Source organism: Oncorhynchus kisutch, linkage group LG27, assembly GCF_002021735.2.
Source record: "Oncorhynchus kisutch isolate 150728-3 linkage group LG27, Okis_V2, whole genome shotgun sequence".
NCBI classification, from domain to species: domain Eukaryota; kingdom Metazoa; phylum Chordata; class Actinopteri; order Salmoniformes; family Salmonidae; genus Oncorhynchus; species Oncorhynchus kisutch.
Window position 1 is genome coordinate 23452061 of NC_034200.2, and position 15883 is coordinate 23467943.

The window sequence follows — 15883 nt, forward strand, 5'->3', positions numbered from 1 at the left end:
TTTAAATTATCTTGTTTATTATTACTTTTGAGATGTTTTAAATTAAATTTTAAACAACAGAATTTTGTGTGTGTGTGTGTGTCTGTGTGTGTGTGTGCGTGCGTATGTGTGTCTGCATGTGTGTTGTGTGTGTGTTAGGAGGAGGTTTCTGAAGGTGGAGTGTGTAGAGGGGGGCCAGTGGGAGGAGGGGGGCTGTGAACCCGTTCCCTGTCCATCTCTGCCTGCTGTCTTTGAGGGCATGTACACCTGCACCAATGGCAGGCACTACAACAGCCTCTGTACCCTCCTGTGTCCCCACGCCTCAGAAAACGTAAACAAAAGATGCGATCTAGGTCCACTTTCTGAGCTTGAACATCATCCCATCCCATCAATAAAGTACTATCTTATTCATTCCGTTTTTATCTCTCCTGACAGCACACGATTCGCTGCACTAAAGATGGCAGGTGGACAGAGGAGTTCACCATGTGTACAAGGTTAGCTGGAGCCTGTCCACCTCCGCCTGGTGTCAATCAGGTTCACTTTGCCTGTGACGAGAGTTTCAATGTTGGTAAGTCTCCTTCTCAACTTCTCCAGCTTGAGGACACTCCTCATTACACTTAGAGTAGTACTTTAATGAAGTAACGCACAGCAGTGTTTGGTACTGTAGTAATCAATAGACTGTCAGTATTATTTTAAAGACATAATGCATTGCATCCATTCTGTTGGTATTTGTTTGGTCATGAAGCTTCTACGATGTAACAGAACGTGTTTTAACATCTCATATATATATGTATACATGTATATTTTTACCCAGACATAAGTATTCTTAATTGTTTAGATATTATGAATTGTGGAGCGTTCTGTAGCATCCCAGAAGGCATTGGAAAATATAACATAGCCATAGCAGGTAGCAGGTGGTAAAACACTTTGCAAGCCGAACTGCCAAGCTGTTGAACCACAGATGACTAGTCTCAACTTTTTTTTATTTGCACATGAATAAATTCAACAGATGCAAATCAGGGTAGAAGGAAAGCTTACTTTGTGTCACTGCAGGTGCAGTTTGCTACCCAACATGCAGTGCGGCCCTGCATGACCCAGTGGTGTTAGCCAGTGGCACCACTGCAGACAACGTCAAGCACTGGATGCTGCCAGGCAGGGTTCAGGTAAGGTGTTTGACTGATGCAAACGTTGTGATGCTTCGTTATTTACTGAATGTTATTAGCATTGGCTGATATCCCCCTTGTGTATCCTTAGAGCTTCACAAACAGGTCTGAGGCTTGCTCAAATGAATCATTTGGATGAGTAAATGACTAAAACATTTGCAGCTTATTTTACTCTGTGTATTAATATTATTCAATATAAAGAACCAATTGCAAGCTTCCTGCTTCTTTCCTGCTAAGTTAGGGCACTGTTAGCCTTACTGTGAACTCTGTAATGATCAAATGTTTATTGTGATTTCTGCAAGATTGACATACAGATGGCAAGTTATGATGGTATAAAGAATCGGATGGACCAAAAAAAGTGATATGTGACATCAGAGGTTATACTATTATAAATAGGCGCCTTTCATCAAGAATCTCTGGAACACGCAATCATCATGGCGGAATGTCTAGGAATTTCAATGATGTGTCAGAGTGAAATATACTGTTGTTTTCTTAAGAAGGGCAACCTGCCCAATATCATCTCAAAGGATCGCTTTGACATGAACGCTAGGGTAAACAGCCCTATCATTTGACCCTGTATTGCCCTCAAACTCAACTCTGGACCTCGAAGCTGTTCTGCTGCATTTTTTCATTGTTCTAAATCAGGGACTGATTTAGACCTGGGACACCAGGTGTGTACAATTAATTATCAGGTAGAACAGAAAACCAGCAGGCTCCGGACCTCACAGGGTAAGAGTTGAGTACCCCTGCTCTATTGGGTGGCCCTTCACTGAGCCAGCAGACCTAACAGCCTTCCAAATAGTTTGGAACTGATTTTGATAACTTGAGCTATATTACTGGCACGTCATCTTGATCCAAGGCATTATGACTGTATCCCTTAACCAGACAACTTTTGGGACACAAAGGAGTATCCTGTTACTCCTACAGTCTTTGTCAGTCAATCAATATGATTAGTACGCTGTCGTTCCAATTAAGGTAGAAAGAAAATGCCACAGACCATTATGAGAACTCAAGATGACAGTGCCATTTTGGCTAGATCACTTCATAACACCAAATATGGTCTTGTTGACTAAATGTTTTTGGTTTGGTGGGAGGTAGTGTAAAGTTGGAGCTGGATTTAAAGTTAGAGATCTTTATCAAGTGTAGTCATTGACATTTTGTATCACCAAAAAGAAAGTCCTGTGTACAGACGTACTATTTCTTGTAAGCCTAGTTTAACTGAAATCGGTTTAGATCTATAGAGCTTGATGTTGATACTGATGACTAATTACAACGTCTCAATCAATGTTACATTACAGGACATCGTCTGCACAGGAATGATGAGATGGCATCCTGACCCCAAACTCATACAATGTATCCAGTCATGTGAGGTGAGTGTTCTATCATAGGCAAAATTGACACCAGGGATGGGGGGACATGTGCCCCCCCCTAATAATTTCTGTAACTTATTATGGGCGCTACCGTCCCACCTGGCCAACATCCGGTGAAATTGCAGAATTATAAATATTTAACTTTCATAAAATCACAAGTGTAATACATCAAAATTAAGTTGAACTTCTTGTTAATCCAGCCGCTGTGTCAGATTTCAAAAGGGCTTTATGGCGAAAGCACACCATGCGAATATCTGAGGACAGCTCCCCGCATACAAAAGCATGAAAAACATATTTCAACCAGGCAGGTGCACCACGAAAGTCAGAAATAGCGATATAATAAATGCCTTACCTTTGATCTTCTTCTGTTGGCACGCCAAAAGGTCCCAGATACATCACAAATGGTCCTTTTGTTCGATAATATCCTTCTTTATATCCATAAAAACTCAGTTTAGCTGGCGCGCTTCAGTCCATAATCCACCCAGTTTCCCTCCATCAAAATGCATACAAAATTAATCCCAAATGTTACTAATAAACTTTTACAAACAAGTCAAACAACATTTATAATCAAACCTTAGGTACCCTAATACGTAAATAAATGATAACATTTAAAACGGAGAATCGTTATCGTCTTTACCGGAGAAAAATACCAAAGAACGCGCTATCTTCCACGCGCTTGGAAACACTACATCCAAAATGGGAGCCACCTAGAAAAACTACAATGTCTGTCTCATTTTTCCAAAAACCAGCATGAAACTCTTTCTAAAGACTGTTGACATCTAGTGGAATCCCTAGGAACTGCAATATGGGAGGATTTCGCCTTATAATAAAAGTGACTGCCAAATCAGTTCTGTTATACTCACAGACATAATTTTAACAGTTTTATAAACTTTAGAGTATTTTCTATCCAAATCGACCAGTTATTTGCATATCCTATATGCATAGCTTCTGGGCCTGAGTAAACAGGCAGTTTACTTTGGGCATCTGGACGTGAAAATACTGCCCCCTACCCAAGAGAGGTTAAAATAAACAAATAAAAATGTTTTGGTTGAGGTACCCCAGCCAGAACACGTCAGATAGTATATAGCACATCATAATCAATGGCAAAATGTGTAGAATTGCAGGAAATTTGCTTTAACAATCGACTTTGGGCATGAACAACGGTCCAACTCGTTTGACCACCTTTTGATGGTTCATCGATGTGTCTTTCTGGTCATGCGCGCCGTGACCGATGTAGCTAGTTCATCAGCTAAGCTAGCCACTTGTAGCTGGCCAGTAACTCCTCCAGTATGTGCTGATGTCCTTTTGGATGGAAGCTGTAGAGATAGGTAAGAAATGGCACTCCTGTAGCCAAATATCTTGTCAATATTATCCATTTTTTTAAGCATTAAATGACCTGCTATTATAGTGCATTGATCACTTATACAGCGTAAAGCCGTTATTTTTGCCCAAAGTTGACTTGTAAAGTAACTGTCCAGTGTTTCCAGATTTCTATTAAATATATATAATTAATTACATTATGAGTGAAATAGTTTTCCTTCCAATTTTTTTAAAATAAAAATGTTAAAAAGCAGCTTTTCTGTGATGGATTGGTGTGGGCGTACCCCAACAACAGAATGGTGTGGGCGTATACCTGTCATTAAAAATATTCATGCGAGTAAACCGCTCATCTGTTATCAGGAAATAGCAAGCATTTTTTAAATGGTCTGTTTGAGATACAAGTTTGAGTTGTTTTTTTTCCCCTCAGATTTATGCTTTGGCCACAAATACAAGTATAGGATGAGTCAACAACATTATTTGGGTATGAGTTAATAGAATTTTATCTTTTAAAATTGAGATTTTCACTTGACACTTACTTTCAAACCCCACCATTTTCTCTCTTCCTCATTACAAAATGTGTAGAGTAGCAAGAAATTAGCGTTAAAACGGCTAAATGTATTACAAAACTGCAAATCTTTCATTTACATTTTTGGGGGAGATTGGGGGGCCTTCCACTTGTACTGTGTTTTCAAACCCATCCATATACACCACAAAATACCCCTCAAGAGAGGCATAATAAGTCAGGTCAAACTGTGTAGAAGTGCAGGAAATGTATTTTAAAATGACAACAACAACATAAATACACCCGGGCCTCCCGTCTGCAATTTTGCAGTATTATACTGTACCAACATGATTAAAGATGAGACATGTCAAATCAAATCTATTTATATAGCCCAGTTGATATCTCAAAGTGCTGTACAGAAACCAGCCTAAAACCCCAAACAGCAAGCAATGCAGGTGTAGAAGCACGGTGGCTAGGAAAAACTCACTAGAAAGGCCCAAAACCTAGGAAGAAACCTAGAGAGGAACCAGGCTATGAGGGGTGGTCAGTCCTCTTCTGGCTGTGCCGGGTGGAGATTATAACAGAACATGGCCAAGATGTTCAAATGTTCATAAATGACCAGCATGGTCAAATAATAATAATCACAGTAGTTGTCGAGGGTGCAACAGGTCAGCACCTCAGAAGTAAATGTCAGTTGGCTTTTCATAGCCGATCATTGAGAGTACCTCTACCGCTCCTGCTGTCTCTAGAGAGTTGAAAACAGCAGGTCTGGGACAGATAGCACATGTAATATATTTTGCCAATCTACACTGCTCTGTTCTATCGCTACAGTCTGTTTTATCTCTCTATTGTGTTAGTCTTCAAAATGGAGACCCGAGCAATACATGCTTTGAAAAAGCATTTTCTTACCAGATCATAATCACCCCTAACATCAAAACAATGGTGTTTTCTTTAAAGCAGCCTAAGCTTGAACAGACTTGCTCTACATTTATTGCAGAAAAAGGATTACATGTTTTACTTTAAAAAGTAAATAAAACCAAAACCATAGACCCTTCATTTTATCATACTGTACATACTCCTACCTCAACCAAGAATATTACCACCAAGACCCACATTCAATTAATTGCAGATAAAGCAAACAACATTGTGGGTCCACTGAGAATGTTTATGCTGTATTCTAAGGGAAGGTGTGGTTTTACGTCAACATCCATTGTCCACGAGAGGAACAGCTTGTGGGTTTAAACATGGTTAACTCATCAGATTTACAATTAGGTCACTTAGCAGACACTTATCCAGAGTGACTTACAGAATGAATTCAACTAAGGTAGGTAAGACAAGCACATATCACAGTCATTGAAAGTAAAAAACAGTAAATTAACCTTAGTGCAGTTCCTTCACCTACAGGGGAATGAAATGGGCCTCAAGTGTGCACCAACTATGGCACGGTTCACTGCAAACTATGAACCTCTCTCGCTCTACCTTGTTAAGGCTTTATTTGTTGAAATACTGATCACTGGCGACAAAGTGTAATTTCTGAGGCTGACGGTGTTCCATTTCTCTTTCATCGTTTCCTCAGATTTTGTCTATTTTCAGGGATCAAATTCAAAGGCAGGCTTATTTTGATATATTTGCCCATTCATTTATTAGCTGTCATAGTAGACTATTATTATCCAGAACCTTTTTATTCAGAATCCACCAGACTTTAGTGTAAACTGGAACTATCTATGGAACACATTAACTGTTCATGTCTCATGGTATTAAAATATTTAATCTACCTGCCAACAATTCTTTCCTTCAATCTTCAGTTGCTTATAACCAGATACTCCATGACAACATTGTAAATTATACCACTCCACATGTGTTACAAATGCTCCCTGACAGATCTCATCCAGATGCTCATTTTCAAAATAGGATGATGAGGTCAGTTAAAGGAATACTTCAGTGCTTGTGGAAACCATTTTTATGTCTTTACGTGCAGTTTGAAGGAAGTTGCTAACTAGCATTAGCACAATTGCTAACTAGCGTTAGCGCAATGACTGGTAGTCTATTGTAACTGCTAGCATACTAGTACAGTAGCTACAATACACTTCTAGTCATTGCACTAACGCTAGCTGACATGGCTCACAAAACGACCTTCATACTAGATGCAGAGACATAAAAATGGTATCCATGAGTTCTTCTGACTCATTTCTAAAATCCCGAAGTATCCGTTTAAGGCACATTAGACTTTACCACAAGTAGACCTTCATTATCTAGGCCAACATTTTCCTCTTCTAATCGTGGTGCACAAAATACATAAATCTCAATAGCAAAACAGTTGATCAAAAGAATACTCAAATTGTATTTTCCTTTCAAGAAGTAAACTATCAAAGGCTGAATGGACAGTAGAGAGCAGAGAGACAACTGAATAATGTAATGAGGGTGTGTCGAGACTAGCCAATCAGCCCTTCAAAAACAAACTATTTAGCCTACCCCATGTGCTCCACATTTAGACAGCCTGTTACGGCTTTCTTCCGTCGAAGGAGAGTCGGACCAAAATGCAGCGTGGTTAGTTAGATTCATGTTTAATGAACGAATAAACACGAAATACAAAACAACAAACGGAACGGGAAAACCTATACAGCCTATCTGGTGAAATACAAAACCACTGAGACAGGAACAATCACCCACAAACACACAGTGAAACCCAGGCTACCTAAATATGGTTCCCAATCAGAGACAACGAGAATCACCTGACTCTGATTGACAACCTCAGGCAGCCATAGACTATGCTAGACACCCCTACTAAACCCCTAAGACAAAAACACACCACAATAACCCATGTCACACCCTGGCCTGACCAAATAAAGAAAGAAAACACAAAATACTAAGACCAAGGCGTGACAGAACCCCCCCCCCCTAAGGTGCGGACTCCCGGACGCACCTCAAAACCATAGGGAGGGTCCGGGTGGGCGTCTGTCCATGGTGGCGGCTCCGGCTCGGGACGTGGACCCCACTCCAACCAAGTCTTAGTCCCCCTGTAACGCGTCCTTTGATTGGCGACCCTCGCCGCCGACCTAGGCCTAATAACCCTCACCAAGGACCCCACTGGACTGAGGGGCAGCTCGGGACTGAGGTAGAAGCTCGGGACTGAGGGGAAGCTCGGGACTGAGGGGAAGCTCGGGACTGAGGGGAAGCTCGGGACTGAGGGGAAGCTCGGGACTGAGGGGAAGCTCGGCACTGAGGGGAAGCTCGGCACTGAGGGGAAGCTCAGCACTGAGCGGATGCCTAGTACCGAGAGGAAGCCCAGTACTGAGAGGAACCTCAGGCAGGTAGTAGACTCTGGCAGATCCTGGCTAGCTGGTGGTTCTGGTAGATCCTGGCTGACTGGCGGATCCTGGCTAGCTGGTGGTTCTGGCAGATCCTGGCTGACTGGCGGATACTGGCTGACTGGCGGATCTGGAAGATCATGGCTGACTGGCAGATCCTGGCTGACTGGCGGATCTGGAAGATCCTGGCTGACTGGTGGATCCTGGCTGACTGGCGGATCTGGCTGCTCCATGCAGACTGGCAGCTCTGGCTGCTCCATGCAGACTGGCAGCTCTGGCTGCTCCATGCAGACTGACAGCTCTGGCTGCTCCATGCAGACTGACAGCTCTGGCTGCTCCATGCAGACTGGCAGCTCTGGCTGCTCCATGCAGACTGGCAGCTCCATGCAGACAGGTAGCTCTGGCTGCTCCATGCAGACTGGCAGCTCCATGCAGGCTGGCAGCTCTGGCTGCGCTGAACAGGTAGGAGACTCCAGCAGCGCTGTAGAGGAGGAAGGCTCTGGCTGCGCTGAACAGGCGGGAGACTCCGGCAGCGCTGGAGAGGAGGAAGGCTCTGGCAGCGCTAAACAGGCGGGAGACTCCGACAGCGCTGGAGAGGAGAAAGGCCCTGACAGCGCTGAACAGGCGAGGCGCACTGAAGGCCTGGTGCGTGGTGCTGGCACTGGTGGTACTGAACCGAGGACACGCACAGGAAGCCTGGTGCGGGGAGCTGCCACCGGAGAACTGGCGTGTGAAGGTGGCACAGGATGGACCGGACCGTGAAGGTGTACTGGAGAGCCTGAGAGTAGGACTGGCACAGGACGTGCAAGGCTAGGTAGGTACACAGGAGGCCTAGTGCGTGAGGCTGGCACACTCTTCACCAGCCGACTAACACGCACCTCAGGACGAGTATGGAGCGCTGACCCAGGTGCCATCAAATCCCCGACACGCTCCGTCGGACGAATATCATACCTAAAGCACCAAACTAGCAACTCCCTCATAACTCTCTCCTCCACTTTCCCCATTAACTCCTTCACAGTCTCTGCTTCACTCACCTCCAACACCGGCTCTGGTTCTGGTCTCCTCCTTGGCTCCTCACGATAAACAGGGGGAGTTGGCTCAGGTCTGAACCCTGACTCTGCCACACTCTCCCTGAGCCCCCCCCCCAATACATTTTTGGGGCAGACTCTCGGGCTTCCATCCGCGTCGCCGTGCTGCCTCTTCATACCAGCGCCTCTCCGCTTTCCCCGCCTCCAGTTCTTCTTTGGGGCGTCGATATTCACCAGGCTGTGCTCAGGGTCCCTTTCCGTCCAATATTTGATCCTTCGATCGCTGCTCCTCACGATAAACAGGGGGAGTTGGCTCAGGTCTGAACCCTGACTCTGCCACACTCTCCCTGAGCCCCCCCCAAGACAATTTTGGGGCTGACTTTCGGGTTTCCTTGCCAACCGTGTTCCCTCGTATCGTCGGCTCCTATCTCCGGCTGCCTCTGCTCTCCTAAGTGCCTCCACCTGTTCCCATGGGAGGCGATCTCTTCCAGCCAGTATCTCCTCCCAAGTGTAACAACCTTTGCCATCCAAAACGTCTTCCCATGTCCATTCCTCCTTTCGCTGTCTCTGCTGTCGCTGCCTGTCACCACGCCGCTTGGTCCGTGTGTGGTGGGTGATTCTGTTACGGCTTTCTTCTGTCGAAGGAGAGTCGGACCAAAATGCAGCGTGGTTAGTTAGATTCATGTTTAATGAACGAATAAACACGAAATACAAAACAACAAACGGAACGTGAAAACCTATACAGCCTATCTGGTGAAATACAAAACCACTGAGACAGGAACAATCACCCACAAACACACAGTGAAACCCAGGCTACCTAAATATGGTTCCCAATCAGAGACAACGAGAATCACCTGACTCTGATTGAGAACCTCAGGCAGCCATAGACTATGCTAGACACCCCTACTAAAAACCCCTAAGACAAAAACACACCACAATAACCCATGTCACACCCTGGCCTGACCAAATAAATAAAGAAAACACAAAATACTAAGACCAAGGCGTGACACAGCCAGTATAAACTCTTCTCTCATTCACAAGTTGAACTTGCAGTGTGAGTAATACTTGTTATAAATAACATCATATATTTATACTTTTGTATATTTTTTAGACAGTAGTTCTGAAGTACCCGAAAATTGCATACTACGCCACATACAGTGCCTTTGGAAAGTATACAGACCCCTTGACTTTTTCCACGTTCTGTTAGGTTACAGCCTTATGCTAAAATGTATTCAATCGTTTTTTTGGCTCATAAATCTACACACAATACCCCATAATAACAAAGCAAAAACTATTTTTTACAAATGTTTATGTATAGAAATAAAAAAGCGGAAATATTACATGTACATAAGTATTTACTCAGTATTTAGTTTTTTTACTCAGTACTTTTTTACTCAATAGTTTGTTGAAGCACCTTTGGCAGCAATTACAGCCCTGAGTCTTTTTGGGTATGACGCTACAAACTTGGCACACCTGTATTTGTGGAATTTCTACCATTCTTCTCTGGAGATCCTCTCAAGCTCTGTTAGGTTGGATGGGGAGCGTAGCTGCAAAACTATTTTCAGGTCTCTCCAGAGATATTAGATCGGGTTCAAGTCCGGGCTCTGGCTGGGCCACTCAAGGACATTGAGACTTGTCCCAAAGCCACTCCTGCCTTGTCTTGGCTCTGTGCTAGGGTCATTGTCCTGTGCGGTGGTGAACGTTCGCCCCCAAGTCTGAGGTCCTGGAGCAGGTTTTCATTAAGGATCTCTCTGTACTTTTCACCGGTCATCTTTGCCTCGACCCTGACTAGTCTCCCAGTCCCTGCCGCTGAAAAACATCCCCACAGCATGATGCTGCCACCACCATGCTTCCCCGTAGGGATGGTGCCAGGTTTCCTCCAGACATGACGCTTGGCATTCAGGCCAAAGTATTGAATCTTGGTTTCATTGCTCAGTTTGACCGGGCAGCCAGCACTAGGAAGTGAAGAGTGTTGGTTCTAAACGTTTTCCATTTAGAATGATGGTGGCCAATGTGTTCTTGGGGACCTTCAATGCTGCAGAAGTTCTTTGGTACCCTTCCCCAGATCTGTGCCTCGGCACAATCTTGTCTCTGAGCTTTATGGACAATTCATTCGACCTTATGACTTGGTTTTTGCTCTGATATGCACTGTCAAAATGTCTAAAAAACGTTTTTTTTTTAGGGGAGGATTTGATCCATTAACTAGGCAAGTCAGTTGAGAACAAAATCTTATTTTAAATGACGGCCTAGGAACAGTGGGTTAACTGCCTTGCTCAGGGGCAGAACGACAGATTTCAACTTTATCAGCTCAGGGATTCGATCAACGCTCTAACCACTAGGCTATCTGCCGCCCCGATTTTAGAATAAGACTGTAACTTCGCAAAATGTGGTCAACAGATCTGAATACTTTCCAAAGGCATGGTGCACATATCTGCACATACTGTACAATCATTGCTCTCTCTCGCTCTGCTGTGGGTGCATGATGTGCCACTTGCTAACTGTCATTCATATGGCGAGGGGATGAAGCTCACTGGTAGAACTCAAATTGCTATAGGGGGAAAATGTGGGGGGAAATGTAGGGAAAATGGCACAGCCCAGCTTCAAGATAAACAGTCAGTTTCAAACAAGTGATTTTGTGGCTAATTGAGGTAAAATAGTAACTCTGCTCAGAGATTACATATGTATGAACTACACATTTACACATCCAGCCCAAAGCAGGAGGTTTAAAAAATATTTAGTAGTCACCAAAGTTCAAGAACATGTCTTTAAATAGTCCAATTTTACAATACCTTGAGCGGTAACTGTATCTTGACGTTTAACATTTGCCAGACACACATTAATGTTCCAGGTTTGTTTTAAACCGCTAAACATGACTTTACATTTGAGAAGGAATTTAGAGGAGAACATAATTAGTGAGCGAGCTCTGAGGAAGTCCCAATCAGGAAATGGTAATGTGGGCCCTTGAGCAAGGCAGTTAACCCCCAACAACAACTGCTCCCCGGGCGCCATGGACGTCGATTAAGGCAGGCACCTCTCTGATTCAGAGGGAAGACTGAAGACACATTTCTGTTGAATGCATTTAGTTGTGCAACTGACTAGTTATCCCATTTTCTTTCCCAAAACATTAAAAGGTGTTGCTATGGAGTTTATTTAGTTTGTTGTTTCTTTCACTTAGCATTAAACTAAGTCCGTCGGCTCTCTCTCCGAGCGTAACCCCTTCCTTCACTCCAACAGGATGTTTAGTTTTAATCTATAACCACGTGTGGCTTTTAAGTTGTAAGATTGTTTTCATGGCATGAAGAGATAATGTTTATGAGGAATCACCACCCTTGGTGTCGCTAATGATAAACTTAGTCCACATTTATTTTGGTATTGTCGAATTACTGAGTCATCCTGGAAACAGTTGCATTGTGTTAATTTATGTTTCTTCAAAATGTTTTTGTCTTAATGGAAACAGTTGTGTTGTGTTTCTTGAGTGTTTCTTGAGAAATATGTTTGTATGAATAACAATTTACAAAGGGGTTCATTTGGAGTAAATTCTGGATTCTTTAAAAACCAATTTGGATGACGCAAGTAAAAAAATGTAATGGAATAGAATCCCTAAGAACCCCTCTTCGATTGAAGCCTGGAAAATGAGTAAACAGCCAGGTTGGATATCCGATAGTGGATATATTTATTCGCTGTTGTAACTCAAACAGCGCAGCAAGCTATCAAAGGGATGAGTTGTCCCTCAGATAGCACACTGTATGGCATCTAGTCTACTGTAGGAATTACAGTGTACTAGAACAATGGATTTTTCAAAAAGAAAACACCAAGGTTCTGGGCAAAAGTCGGCCTCCCCTCCAAAGTCTGCTGGTGCAGACACGGCATCATAAACACCTTTAAACTTGGTACATTACACTGACACCATAATCCAGCAGACATCAGAGTTCCAAGTATGTTCTAAGAGGCGGTACTATTAAATTTACTGACAGTTTACACAGGGCCGTTAGAAGTCGGGAGGTCTCTCTCTGCCTTATTTCCCAGATTCCTGGAGCACTCCGTGGAAGTCTGATCCATCAGTCTTGTCTATGACCCCTTATCACCTTTAAAATTACATTAATGGTACCTTTATCAAATAAAAAATACAATGACTCACAAGTGGAAAAGTCATGCCTCTTTCTTACGTTATGGAGAACATTTGGGTGATAAGAAAGGTGTGGGGAAATTGTTGATAGAAATGGGAATTTGGACAAGTCAAGAGTGTCAACTTTGATTTTTTTTAGGGAAAGCATGGGTGTTCATACTGTTGATGTTACAGCATTTTTATTGTCTTGCTTTATAATGAAAGGTGTCAAGTACTGACGTTAGATCATTAAAGACTAAAGACTTTTCAGATTTAAATAGTCTAACTTCTGATTGTACTTATTTAACCAATGTTAAGGGGTCATGTTAAAGATACATTACAACCAGAAGCAATATACTAATTTCTCATGTTTAGAAGTTGTTACATTATGTAACATACAGTTAAAGTCGGAAGTTTACATACACTTAGGTTGGAGTCATTAAAACTCGTTTATCAACCACTCCACACATTTCTTGTTAACAAACTATAGTTTTGGCAAGTCGGTTAGGACATCTACTTTGTGCATGACACAAGTAATTTTTCCAACAATTGTTTACAGACAGATTATTTCACTTAGAATTCACTGTATCACAATTCCAGTGGGTCAGAAGTTTACATACACTAAGGTGACTGTGCCTCTAAACAGCTTGGAAAATTCCAGAAGCTTCTGATAGCTTTAGAAGCTTCTGATAGGCTAATTGACATAATTTGAGTCAATTGGAGGTGTACCTGTTGATGTATTTCGAGGCCTACCTTCAAACTCAGTGCCTCTTTGCTTGACATCATGGGAAAATGAAAAGAAATCAGCCAAGACCTCAGAAAAAATATGTAGACCTCCACAAGTCTGGTTCATCCTTGGGGGCAATTTCCAAATGCCTGAAGGTACAATGTTCATCTATACAAACAATAGTACACAAGTATAAACACCATGGGACCACACAGCCATCATACCGCTCAGGAAGGAGACACGTTCTGTCTCCTAGAGATGAACGTACTTTGATGAGAAAAGTGCAAATCAATCCCAGAACAACAGCAAAGGCCCTTGTGAAGATGCTGGAGGAAACAGGTACAAAAGTATCTATATCCACAGTAAAAATAGTCCTATATCGACACGAGGAATGAGCCAAAATTCACCCAACTTATTGTGAGAAGTGTGTGGAAGGCTACCCAAAATGTTTGAACCAAGTTAACAGTTTAAAGGCAATGCTACCAAATACTAATTGAGTGTATGTAAACTTCTGACCCACTGGGAATGTGATGAAATAAATAAAAGCTGAAATAAATGATTCTTTCTCCTATTATTCTGACATTTCACATTCTTAAAATAACCTAACTGACCTAAGACAGGGAATTTTTACTAGGATTAATTGTCAGGAATTGTGACAATTGTGAAGCTGTTGTGAGTTCAAATGTATTTGGCTAAGGTGTATGTAAACTTCCCGACTTCAACTGTACGTGTTGCAAAACAACAGCTTTATGTTAGGCACCATAGTAGAAATGTATGAAGAGCACAGTATTGTATTACAAATGCACCTGAAACCAATATGGTCCATGAGCCAGTTTAAAAGCCTATTTGTCTTACAAAGGGAGTATCAACAAATTTTGCCAAAGAGTCTGTTTTAATTACCGGCCAAATTATTTAGTAAAAAACAAAACAATTAAATAGATTTATTTACGGCTTGGCAGCTTCGAAAGGCAAGGAAAATAATTTTGGAGTGGGGGCTAGCTTTGAGCAGGGGAGAAACTCTGCAGAAATCTCCCCAGCAGCTGCCATTCTACTGTGATGTGGATTCAGGTACAACCTGGAGTGTTTGAAATGACTCCATCGGCCCGGGGAAAGCCAACAGTATCTTTGGCAGTCACCTCTTATTTTCTTATTTTTGGCACAGCAACTTTAAGGTTAAGTTAAAAAACGTTAAAGGCTTTCATTATGACGCATTTAAGATTTTTATGTAACATAAATTTGACAATTGCGTGCCATTGCTGAGTTAGACAGAACTCCCCAAAGTACTGAAAAATTGTTAAACGCAGTACCCTATTCCTGTCTCATGCAAAATACTGAATCACAGCTCTGAGAGGTCAGGGACCAGCTCTTTACTAGGTGTTAATTAATTGTATGAAAAGGCAATGGTATCCACTATTGGCGCTTCCCATTGTGGGTTTGGGTGAATTCTGTTGATGTTGATGCCTGCAAGTAGGAAGTTGCCTCGTTTTTGATGATGTCATCTTTTGGATGCTACCTTTAATGAGAGTTTCCTTTTTTCCAGCCCTTTGGGGGAGATGGTTGGTGTGACACCATCAACAACCGGGCCTACTGCGAGTATGATGGAGGGGACTGCTGTCCATCCACACTCTCAACCAGAAAGGTAAATTAACCAATGCAGATGTTCTTATCCAAAGTGACTTACAGTTAGTGCATTTATCTTAAGATAACTAGGTGGGACAACCACATATCACAAGCCTAGAAAGTATAATTTCTTCAATATCGTAGCTGTCAGTAGAATCAGAGCTAGAAGGGGAGGGAGGTCAAGTGCAAGTGCTGGTTAAGTTTTTTTTTGGTGAGGAGGATTATTTAAGATACTGTTTGAAGAGGTAGGGTTTCAGATGTTTTCGGAAGATGGGCAGGGACTCTCACTTCCATGTGAGAGTCAGTCTACTGCGGTGAGAATGTTTTTCTCCCACATACCTGCTATTTTGCTTACTGTATAATCATGGTGCCTATTCATTCCTGGGAGTGCTGCAGCCAGCTAACTGGAGGTCATTAGTCTCTATCATGTCCATAGCTATGACTCATGGCGGTAGCACAGCTATTCCCGGTTCCCCCTTGAATGAGTAAGCTCAGCAACGGAGTGCCTGTCATAAATACATCAGCAGCTAAAAAATATTTTATGAGGGGAAGGCTTAGTGTCCGTGGTCTTCTGCAACTGTAAAACACCAGTTCAACTATAAGGCTCTGAGAAAGTGAAATAAAACGTAAGCGACAGCATCCTGCCACTGTGGGTCCAGCGGAACTGTGGAGCACTAGTGTTTTATGCAGCCCATGGAAATGCTTCTGGTCTTCAAGGCACTTCCCTGATTGGCCACTTTGTTTTGTAGAGTCTGGTTTTG

General features: G+C 42.7%; 1 protein-coding gene across 1 annotated transcript in view; it reads left to right on the forward strand.

The window, feature by feature from the left end:
• Positions 1-15883, forward strand: part of pappa2 (pappalysin 2) — a 65019-nt gene that overhangs the window by 47469 nt on the left and 1667 nt on the right. The window contains exons 18-22 of the mRNA XM_020462547.2: positions 139-310; positions 415-547; positions 1033-1142; positions 2441-2512; positions 15043-15141. Coding sequence (XP_020318136.2) covers positions 139-310; positions 415-547; positions 1033-1142; positions 2441-2512; positions 15043-15141 — 586 coding nt within the window. The remainder of the gene's footprint in view (positions 1-138; positions 311-414; positions 548-1032; positions 1143-2440; positions 2513-15042; positions 15142-15883) is intronic.